Source organism: Myotis yumanensis, unplaced genomic scaffold (genome assembly GCF_028538775.1).
Source record: "Myotis yumanensis isolate MYYU_CA2020_CCGP unplaced genomic scaffold, mMyoYum1.0.hap1 SCAF_16, whole genome shotgun sequence".
Classification (NCBI taxonomy): domain Eukaryota; kingdom Metazoa; phylum Chordata; class Mammalia; order Chiroptera; family Vespertilionidae; genus Myotis; species Myotis yumanensis.
Window position 1 is genome coordinate 27400923 of NW_027223767.1, and position 12049 is coordinate 27412971.

Consider the following 12049-nt stretch of genomic DNA (forward strand, 5'->3'; position numbering starts at 1 on the left):
AAAGATCAATGTCTGATCACACTCAAGTCAGCTATCAGAATTCACTAGAGCAGTGGTTCTCAACCTTCCTAATCCCGTGACCCTTTAATACAGTTCATGTTGTGGTGACCCCCAATTTCATTTACAAATTGAACATAATTAAAGCATAGTGATTAATCACAAAAACAACATGTAATTATATATGTGTTTTCCGATGGTCTTAGGCGACCCCTGTGAAAGGGTCATTTGACCCCCAAAGGTGTCGCGACCCACAGGTTGAGAACCGCTGCACTAGACCTATTGTGGCAGCAGCAGAACACTTTGTTAGCAATAAATAAATTGACTAATACTAACAGAATTATGCCACTAGGATACACATACAAAAATGTCTATGGGCTGGGCAGAAAGTGATAAGAGCAAAAAATCTGAATCAAGTTCTAAAAAAATAAAGAACAAACAACTCTGGCAGAATGTAGCTTCCCTCATCAATGACTTTTCCTAGGGCCGTCCTGGCCCTGCAGAGCTTTAGCTCCTAAGTGTTTGTCCTCCGAAGAGCATGGAAACGTGTGCAATCTGGATGAGAAGCGGTCCTCGTGGGCACTTGACAGTGGAATTCTAATTAACTGCTAAGCAGTTGTATGGGGTGTGTGTCACAAGAGGGCCAGAGGGCAATGGGAATATCTTAAATGGATGGATTTACCATTTAATCTACTTGTAAATGTCACTAATTAGACCTTATCGTAACAAAACATTAGTAACGAATATGGATCCCACTTCCGCCGGGCATTTTTTAAAACCTATAGTGGACTCTCAGATCTCTTGCCAGTGAAGCAGCGTTTTCCCAGCAAGAAAAAGGCATCACCCATTTCTTTCTGTTTAGTTGTCAGCCTGGAAAGTCGAGCCATGCACCTCAACACACTGGTGCAGGAAGCCCAGGAGAGGGTGAGTGAACTGTCTATTCAGGTGGAGAACGAAGGATTCAGTCTGGACAACACAGAGAAAGAGAAACAGCTGAAAGCTTGGGAGTGGAGGTACCGGCTCTACAGACGCATGAAAACAGGCTTCGAACATGCCAGTGAGTATAAGCAGAGGCCCTCTACGTTTAACTGGACCAAACCTTTGTTTGAGACAGCCAGGCCTTCCTTTACTAATTTTTCTGTAACACTACAGGGTCATGGATGGCCGTTGTCGGCCTGTTTGGAGCAAGGGTTCTGGGAGACTGTAAAAGGATCTTTTGTCTTACTTGATTTTCTGGCTCCTGATAGGTTCTCTGGCCACAGCCATGAGGCTTCAGTGCTGCTGGCCTCCCTCCACCATGTCACACTCATCTAGCACTTTCCACCCGTTACGCCCTAATGCCTAATGACCTGGATGGTCTGATGCCCTAAGTGACTATATTTTGGGATGCAGAGGTGGAAAAATATTTGTTTGCCTATTTGTCCAGTTTCTGCTTCGGGCTCAAGTGTAAGTTGTTTTCGACTCTCTACTGCATTTTTTATATAGAGCTTATGTAAACTGACCTTCAGTGAATACAGGCTGCAGAGGACAGGCAATCAACCCATGAATTATGCTTTTGTCTGCACGTCCATTCTCTATTACCAGTCCTTTTTGTTAGTTTAAACAAGTCTTGTTTCTGGATTATACTAGCACTGGAAGGTACTGCTTACTGCAGCCTCTGATATAAAAGAATATGTATGTAATTCAAACTCAAACTTGTGAAATATTAAATTTTAATTCCAAAAGAAAATCTTATTCAAACAGCAAAAATATTAGAATTATATTGAAAATTTAAATATAAGGAAAAGGTCAGTTCATTAGTGTGGAAATTATCTGCCTCTGCTCCAGTAACCTTAGCTGTGATAAAAACAAAGCAGTAAGTCTTGTTTTCTGTAGTAGTACTGAATACTAAGCCCCAAACTAGGCCTACTCCTTTCTCTTGAAGCAAATAACTGACATGAATGAAAGGTTGCTTTTATTATTAACAATCTCTTAAGCAATGCTGATATGTTTGCTCTTTAAAAAAAAAAATCCAGCCATTGTTTTAATAAATGCACTTGCTATTGTGCTTCATTCAGGACAAATTAATATTAGAAGAAATCATATTTTTAGACTTGATACCAATTTTTAATTTTCTAAATCACAAAACACCTAGAAGAAATACCTAACACCATAAGAAATCTATTAGTAGACATGACATTTGCATGTGAATTCTTTCCTAATAAAATACTACTGTGTAATAGCAGGCACAATGAGAGCAAGGTGAGTTAACATCCCATGTTGGGAAGAGTCCAGAATTGGTCATCCAAAGCCATATGTCCTTGAACAAGTCATTTGGCCTCTTTGGGCTGCAGCTTCCTCACCCAAAGAGAATGGAATGCTGTTACTTGCCCTTTCTACCAACAGGGTTGCAAAAAGTCTCCCCTGAGATGATTTACACAAAAGTACTTAATGCAATATAATAGTTCCTGCTAACACTTTCTAGCCTCCTCTTCGCTGGTCCAGCTAACCTCCTATTATGTTTCCAGGATACTTTGGGAAGGCTTAACTGGTATTATTTACCCCTTCAAATGATGTTTTAATGATCAAATAAGACCAAGATGGCAACAAATAAAGGCCATTGAGACTTCTAATGAAAATGTTCAAAAGCAAAAGCTATTAGGCTCTACAAAACAAATGTTTCCATAGTGTGTGTTTCTGGGTATCCTTTGAAGAGGCGAGAACATTGAAAAGGATTTGTTATGTTAAGATCCTTGTGTTTTTCCTTCTGTCCCAGGAGCCCCCGAGGTGCCAACCAATGTCTGCCTCATGGTAACCAGCAGCACATCACTCACCGTCAGCTTCCAAGAGCCTCTTAGTGTCAATGCAGCTGTAGTGACCAGATATAAAGGTATTGAACTCAGATAGTTTTTCATTACTCCTTCTTAAAAAAACAATCCATTGTTTGAGGATCAGTTGTGCATTTTGTGTTTGTTTTCCTGCTGATGGGCTGTTTTATTCATTCCATGTAGAGTTGAAATATTTCCACATACAGAACAATAAGGTAACTGAGAATACGTCACAGAAAGACCAAGCTGTCATTCCAGGATTCTCAATTAATATTCCAATTCTGTTTGCAGAGGACCTGCTCTGTGCATAGCATAGGGCTGGGGACAGGACTGAGGAGGACATACTAAAGCAGTGGTTCTCAACCTTCTGGCCCTTTAAATACAGTTCCTCATATTGTGACCCAACCATAAAATTATTTTCGTTGCTACTTCATAACTGTAATGTTGCTACTGTTATGAATCGTAATGTAAATATCTGATATGCAGGATGGTCTTAGGCGACCCCTGTGAAAGGGTCGTTCGACCGCCAAAGGGGTTGCGACCCACAGGTTGAGAACCACTGTACTAAAGAATGAGCCTGGCTCCAAGGCACTTAGAGGCTGGGATGTGGAACTTACTAAATAGGGGACATATAAATTGATAGCTGTAATGACAGGTAACTAGGGTTGAGGACTAAAAAAAACAATCCTATGTAATAAAAGCATAGTATGCAAATTGTCCCCTCAACTGGGAGTTGCCCAAGAGTTCGACCAGGGGGTGGGGCTGGCGGGGGGGAAGGGAGGGAGGCCCCAACGGCGGCGGCAGGCAGCCAGAGGAAGGGAGGGAGTACCCGGCCGGCAGCTGGCAGCCGCTAGTGACGCTACCAGTACACGAATTTCGTGCACTGGGCCTCTAGTCTACACTAATAAAAGAGAAACATGGTAATTAGCGTACGACCGCTACCCTTTTCATTGGCTAATCAGTGAGTATATGCAAATTAATTGTCAGCCAAGATGGCGGCCGGCAGCCAGGCAGCTGGAAGCGAACATGAGGCTTGCTTGCTCCAGGGAATGCAGACTCCAATGTTCCCCGCCTGACTTGCCAACCTCTGAGCTGGCAGTTTGAAACATTCTAACAAATATAGAAGCTAAACAAAACCCCAGAAAGCTTTCCGGGATCTCAGAGCTGGAGTTATACATTGTTTCGATTATAGAACGCAAACAAACCAGCAGACGCCTCAGAGCTAGAGCCAGAGTTAAAGCTGGCCCAGAATAAAATTAAAAAAAGAGAAAAAAAAAGGAGCGGTTGGGAGCTTCAGTCAACAACCACCAGCCTGAAAGCAGCCCTCAGCCCCTCACCAGACTGGCCAGGCACCCCAGTGGGGACCCCCACCCTGAAGGGTGTGTGACCAGCTGCAAACAGCCATCATCCCCTCATCCAGGCTGGCCAGGCACCCCAGTGGGGACCCCCACCCTGATCCAGGACACCCTTCAGGGCAAATCAGCCGGCCCCCAGGCCTCTATCCTATATAGTAAAAGGGTAATATGCCTCCCAGCACCGGGATCAGTGGAGCCGCGAGGCCTCCTGGCACCGGGACAGCGTGACAGGGGGCAGCGCCCAAACCCCCTGATCGCCCTGCAGCTCTGTGTGTGACAGGGTGCGGCATCCCAACCCCCTGATCGGCCCTGCTCTGTGTGTGACAGGGTGCAGCATCCCAACCCCCCCCCCCCCGCCCCCCCCCCTGCCACAGGCCCTGCTCTGTGTGTGACAGGGTAGAGCCACAACCTCCCCATCGTCCCTGCCCTGAGTGTGACAGTGGCAGCGCCCCAACCCCCTGATCGGCCCTGCTCTGTGGGTGATAGAGGGCAGTGCCCCAACCCCCTGATTTGCCCTGCTCTATGTGTGACAGGGGGCGGTGCCCTAACTCCCCTATCGGCCCTACTCTGTGCGTGACAGGGGGGAGCTCCCCAACCCCCTGATGGGCCCTGCTCTGTGCATGACAGGGGGCAGCACCCAACCCCCTGGTTGGCCCTGCTCTGTGCGTGACAGGTTATGGAGCCCCAACCCCCTGATGGGCCCTGCTCTGTGCGTGACAGGGGGCAGCGCCCCAACCCCCTGATTGGCCCTGCTCTGTGCATGACGGGGTGGCGCCGCAACCTCCCCATTGACCCTGCCTTGAGTGTGACAGGGGGCTGTGCCCCAACCCCCCAATCGGCCCCACCCTGAGCGTGACTGAGGGTGGCATCACAACCTCCCAATCCGCCCTGCTCTGTGCATGACAGGGGGCAGCGCCCCAACTCCCCAATCAGCCCAGCTCTGAGCCCGACCAGGGGCTGCACCTAGGGATTGGGCCTGCCCTCTGCCAACCAGGAGCAGGCCTAAGCCAGCAGGTCGTTATCTCCTGAGGGGCCTCAGACTGCGAGAGGGCACAGGCCGGGCTGAGGGGACCCCCCCCCCTCCGAGTGCACAAATTTTTGTGCACCGGGCCTCTAGTAATAAATAAAGATCATTGGAGCTCAGAAAGGACCCAGGGTGCAGGTGGCATTTGGGCCTGGCTTTCAAGTATGGCTAGGATTTGAACCAGAAAATAAACTCCCAAGTGGAGAGAACAGTGAGCACAGGTACAAAAGCGAAAACATGCCAGGACAAGTGAAGGAGAATAAGGCATAGAAAATAGCATGGTTTCAGGGGAGGGGAGGGTTCCTGACAAGGTGCAGTAAAATGTGAGATTAGAGTGTGAAACTAGGGTCAGGAGGTAAGAGTGGGATGAGGCTAGAAAGCAAAATGAAGGCATTTGGACTTTATTTAATGAACTCTGCAGATCACTGAACAAGATAAAGACAAGATCAGAGACTGATCGATTTCAGTGGCAATACAATGTATGAAGTATTGGAAAGAGGTCATAACAGTCTGAGCTGACTGCTACAGCAGCACCAGGAAAGGAGAGCCCAGAAGAGAAAGATACTACAGAGATGCTACCATGAAAACAGTCCAGGCTTACATAGTGCCTACTATATGTGAGGCACTGTTTAAAGCCTATATATGTATTAATTCTATTTAATCTTCACAACAACCCTATGAGGTTGTTAAGATTCTCACTTTGCAGATGAGAAAACGGAGGCAATGAGGTTAAGGAACCTGCCTAAGGCTCACAGCAGCGCCAGATGTATCTCTTACATTGACGCTTGAATGTGGTAGACATAAAGAAATCTAGTTCCCTGAATGATGAAGACACATAGAAACACCCTGGACAGTTCTAAAATCTGACAAAGCCTTCCACGCATACTCCAAGATGCCAGACCACAAGGCAGAATTTCTGTGGTCAGGTCACTGTTGCTCCCTTAGGGCCAAAGAAATGTCCAAGTGGCATATGTATTTCCTTTCTTCTTCCCAGGCCTGTTCCCATGTCTAAAAATATTGCTCTCCCCACACCCTATAGCTTCTGAGGCACTTCCAGATAACTCCACTCTGTCTGTAGGACCTTCCTTAAGACAGCATTGAATTGGTTCACTTTGGATTTTTTGTATCATTCTAAGACAGTGATTTTCAACCTTTCTCAGCTCATGGCACACAAACTAATTACTAAAAATCTGCGGCACACCAAAAATTATATCTTTGCAGATCTGACAAAAAAAAAAGGTATAATTTTGATTCATTCACACCAGACAGCTATTGTGTGGGCTGTTGTCTTTTTTTTTTTTTTTTTTCCAATGTAAGGTAAAAGGTCAGTGACTCTGATTAGTCAGGTATTGCAAGTTTTAAAAATGGTTGCAGCACACAGTTTGAAAATCGCAGCCTGGGAGTAGTAGCAACAACAGCTAAAGGCAGCCACCCAGAATGACCTCCCACAGCCATCTTTTGAAACAATTCTGACACTTTCTCTTGGTTGTCTAATCTGCCAAGTCTGCATGAAATTCAAAGTTTGGCCAGCAGTGTCAGACATGGCCATTTTCCTCTTTCTGTATTTCTCCCACTCAGGGTTTGATGAAGGGTTTCATCAGTGCTGCCCAACTTGACATTTGCTTCTTCCACTTGATTAGTAAGCTATCAGGAGCTAATTTATCCAGACTGTCAGCTCTTTAATACTTGGCCACGATGCCAGCAAATTCTATCAGCATTCACATATTAACACCTCTCATCTCAGGAGACTTACATTTGGTGAGGTTGAAACGAAAGGTCACAAGTGGGCTCTGTTAGTGACTGCAGGAGATTAATTAAGCATTATAAATAGATTGTCTGTTGCATTATGGAGTAGGTTCCCTTATGTTAATTTATAAGGTCATAAACTGAGTCCTTAACCTGACCCTCTCAAGGGTTATTTAAAACAGCTGGTGGCCTACTGTACCCAGGGAAGGACAGTGTTTAATTCAGGGCTGAAGTAATTATTTCATTATGGAAATATCAGCAAAATTATCCTGAGACAAGGCTAATTATTTTGTTTGCTTTAAAAAGAAAAAGAAGAAGAAGAAACAATGAGAAATCCACAGAATGAAAAGGCAATTATCTCATTCAGTGGTTCTCAACCTTCTGGCCCTTTAAATACAGTTCCTCATGTTGTGACCCAACCATAAAAGTATTTTCGTTGCTACTTCATAACTGTAATGTTGCTACTGTTATGAATCGTAATGTAAATATCTGATATGCAGGATGATCTTAGGCGACCCCTGTGAAAGGGTCATTCAACCGCCAAAGGGGTCGCGACCCACAGGTTGAGAACCGCTGATCTAATTGGTTAGAGGGAAAGCTTACCCCTGCAGTATTTAAGGTTTGGCAAAAACATCTCACACTGCTCCCCAGAATTTCTGGTCTCAGCAAAAAACCTCAAGCCTATTTTGATAACTGGATGTTTTCCCCCTTCGTGCTTAAGCCAGTGTTTGAAGGAAGATCTGATGCTTCTGTTTCTCACTTGTTGACACTCAACGCATCAACATGCTGGTTTTTTTTAAGTTTGCTGATATCTAGAAATCTTTTTAAGAGCATCTCTTTATAAACCTCTTTCAAATCGTGGGGGCCAGGCCCATTGCCATCACTACCTGGACACGAGAGCTGTCAATTTCAGCTTAAAACCCAGGAAACAATTTTGAGTGAAACCCACAGGATTTTTCTGCCTGCAGCTCCTCTGAATGCAAGGAAACAGGGCGAAGAGGACAACTGTCTGTTTTCTGGATGTTTCTTCTTAGATTCAAAGAGCGCTTGCATTCTTTGGTCCCATCTTACCAATTTTCATAGTTTGCAGAGTACAGCTAGAGCTACTTCAGATGCTTTGGACAATTGCCAGAACTTTGTTCCGCATTTTCTCCTCACTGCCTTGGGTAACCTGCCTGATACTCTCAGTGGCTGAGGATATGTCTTTTCTCTGCAGGCCCAAAGTAGAAAACACTTTCAAAAGTGATGTTGCTGCTCTTTGCAGGGTGGGTAGAACAGTATCCTATAACAGGTGCAGTACAGCATCTGTTTTCTATCCATAGGATAAATGATTTTCTAGTTTTTAAGAGTGTGCCCTTAAGTAGTCCCATTTTGGGGTTTGCCAATTTTGATAGGCTTCAATTAAGTGCTCCAGTGAATCTGAGTACCTTGGTTGAATGGTGCCCTTCCCCACCTCTCTTCCCATCTTGTGAACCACCTTAAAACCTTTCACCAATAAGATATGTTGTAAAACACAGCTTTTTTTTTTTTTTGCATATTCTTCATTTAGAGAAAAAATTTAACCCCCAAATAATACAGTATAGGGCTATATAAAAGAAAAGGTCAAGATTTACCCTTCCCCCAATGTCACATCCCTAACCACCAAGTTCATTTCTGTTATGAGTTTATGTCTTTCCTTACAAATCCTTTCTTGATGCATGTACACATATATGTATATGCATATGAAAGTACAGCTTTGTTTGTGTGAACTCTAATATGAATATTATCACATTGTTTATCTAATCCTATGACTAGATTTTTTTCAACTCAATAATTCCATGTACAGTGTTTACTCTTCACTCTTTTTAATATTTGCATAGTATTCTTACTCCCTAGATAGAGGTACCATAATTATTTAATCACTAGAGGCCCAGTGTAGAAATTCATGCATGCATGGGGTCCCTCAGTCTGGCTGGTGATCGAGGCCTATCGGGGGGCCAGTCAGCAGGGGGAGGGACCCTGGGAGGTTGGCAGGCCAGTCCCCCAATCGGGGCCTATAGGGGGAGCTGGTCAGCAGAGAAGAGGGACCGTGAGAGGTTGGCTGTTGGGGCAATGGGGGTGCCAGCCAGCCAGGGCGAAGGGCCTTGGGAGGTTGGCCAGCCAGCTGGGGGGAAGGGGCCACAGGAGGTTCCAATTGGGCAATTGGGGTGATCTGGGACCACTAGCTGGGGGGGGGGGGGGGGGGGAAGGCCATGGGAGGTTGGCGGGCTGCGGGAGGTTGGCTGTGGGAGTACACTGACCACCAGGGGGCAGGTCCTGCATTGAGTGTCTGTCCCCTGGTGGTCAGTGCTCATCATAGTGACTGGTTGACCAGTCATAATGGTTGCTTAGGCTTTTATAGAGAGAGATTTTTCTACTCATGAGCATAGATTGTTTTACTTTTTTGGTGTGGTTAATCCTCACCCAAGGATATTTTTTCCATTGATTTTTTTTAAAAAGAGAGTGGAAGTGGGGGAGGGAGAATGAAAGAAGAGATAGAGAAACATTGATGTGAGAGAGACACATCGATTGGTTGCCTCCAGCACACACCCAAACTGGGGCCAAGGATCGAACCTGCAACCCAGGTACGTACCCTTGACCCAAAACAAACTCTAGTGTGCAAGCCAATGCTCTAACCCAGGGGTGGGCAAACTTTTTGACTCAAGGGCCACAGTGGGTTCTTAAACTGGACCGGAGGGCTGGAACAAAAGCATTGATGGAGTGCTTGTGTGAACTAATATAAAACATCATTACATAAAAGGGTACGGTCTTTTTTTTTTTTTTTTTAGTTTTATTCATTTCAAACGGGCCGGATCCGGCCCGCGGGCCGTAGTTTGCCCACGGCTGCTCTAACCAGTGAGCACACCAGCTAGGGCAGTTTTCTCACTTTTTTTCCTTATTAAATGATGTTTTAACCCTTGGAGACATTACAGGTTCAGTACTAGACCACTGCAATAAAGGAAATACTATCACAATAAAGCAAGTCACCCAAATTTTTTGGTCTCCCAGTACATATAAAAGTCAAGTTTATACTATGCTAGAGTCTATTAAGTGTGCAAGAGCATTATGTCTAAAAAGACAATGTACATATCCTAATTTAAAAATATTATATTGCTAAAGAAAAAAAAGGCTAACCATCGTCTGAGCTTTCTAAGAATCCCTTTGTTGGTGGGTCTTGCCTCACTGTTGATGGCTGCTAAAGAATAGGGTGGCTGTGGCAATTTCTTAAAATAAGACAGCAATGCAGTCTGCCACATCAACTGACCCTTTCATAAACGATTTTTCTATAGTAAGCATACAACAATGTTTGATAGCATTTTAGCTATATAGAACTTCTTTTGAAATTAGAATCAATCCTCTCAAATCCTGCCATTGCTTTATCAACTAAGTTTATGTATTTTCTAAATCTGTTTTTGTCATTTCAATAATCTTCACAGCATCTTCACTGGAAGTAGCTTCCATCTCCAGAACACATTCTTTGCTCATCCATAAGAAGCAACTCTTGATCAGTTAAAGTTCTAGCATGATACTGCAGCAATTCAGTCACCTCTTCAGGCTCCACTTCTAATTCTAGTTCTCTTGCTATTTCCACCACATAAGCAGTTACTTCCTCCACTAATGTCTTGAACCCATCAAAATCATCCAGGAGGGTTGGAATCAACTTCTTCCAAACTCCTTATAATGATGGTATTTTGATCCATTTCCATGAAACATAAATGCTCTTAATGACCTCTAGAATGGTAAATCCTTTTCAGAGGTTTTCATTTTATTTGCCCAGGTCCATCAGAGGAATCACTATTTATAGCTTTATGTATTTCTTAAACAATAAGACTTGAAAATCAGAATTACTCCTTGATCCATAGGCTGCAGAAGAGACGTTGTGCTCATCACAAGGCATGAAAACTTTAATCTTTGTATACATCTCTATTAGAGCTTTTGAGTGATCTGGCACATTGTCAATGAGCAGTAATATTCTGCATACAATCTTTTATTCTGAACAGTAGGTCCTAACAGTGAGTTTAAAATATTCAGTAAGCCATGTTATAAACAGATTTGCTATCATCCAGGCATTGTTCCATTTATAGAGCACAGGAGGGGTAGATTTAGCATTAATTCTTAAGGGCCTTAGGATTTTTAGAATGGTAAATGAGCACTGGGTTCAACTTAAAATAGCTGAAGTAGCCCCTAACAAGAAAGTCAGCTTGTCCTTCAACGCTTTGAAGCCAGGCATTGATTTCTCCTCTCTAGCTATTAAAGTTCTGGATGGCATCTTCTTCCAATGTAAGGTGGTTTTGTCTACATTGAAAATCTGTTGTTTAGTGTAGCCAACTTCATTATTTTAGCTAGACCGCCTGAATAATTTGCTTCTACATCTGCACTTTGCTGCCTCACCTTGCACTTTTATATTATGAAGATGACTTCTTTCCTTAAATCAGTGGTTCTCAACCTTCCTAATGCCGTGACCCTTTAATACAGTTCCTCATGTTGTGGTGACCCCCAATTTCATTGTTACAAAATTGAACATAATTAAAGCATAGTGATTAATCACAAAAACAATATGTAATTATATATGTGTTTTTCAATGGTCTTAGGTGACCCCTGTGACCCCCAAAGGGGTCTCGACCCACAGGTTGAGAACCGCTGCCTTAAATCTTATGAGACAACCTCTGCTACCTTCAAACTTTTCATCTGCTGCTTCCTCGTCTCTCTCAGCCTTCACAGAATTGAGAGATAGGCTCTTATTCTGGATTAGGCTTTGGTTTAAGGGAATGTTGTGGCTGGTTTGATCTTGTATCCAGACCACTAAAATTATCTCCAGATCAGCAATGGGCTGTTATGCTTTCTTATCATTCGTGCGTTCACTAGAATAGTACTTTTAATTTCCTTCAAGAACTTTTCCTTTGCATTCACAACCTGTTTAACTATTTTGTGCAATAGGCCTAGCTTTTGGCCTTATCTCAGCTTTCAACATCTCTTCCTCACAAACTTAATTATTCCTACCTTTTGATTTAAAGTAAGAGATGTGACTCTTCCATTTAGTTGAACACTTTTAGTAGAGGCCACTGTAGGGTTGTTAACTGGCCTAATTTCAATATTGTGTC

General features: G+C 43.8%; 1 protein-coding gene across 1 annotated transcript in view; it reads left to right on the plus strand.

The window, feature by feature from the left end:
- ANKFN1 (ankyrin repeat and fibronectin type III domain containing 1) overlaps positions 1-12049 on the plus strand; it is a 286284-nt gene that overhangs the window by 159481 nt on the left and 114754 nt on the right. Inside the window, exons 6-7 of the mRNA XM_070394069.1 lie at positions 860-1054; positions 2753-2866. Coding sequence (XP_070250170.1) covers positions 860-1054; positions 2753-2866 — 309 coding nt within the window. The remainder of the gene's footprint in view (positions 1-859; positions 1055-2752; positions 2867-12049) is intronic.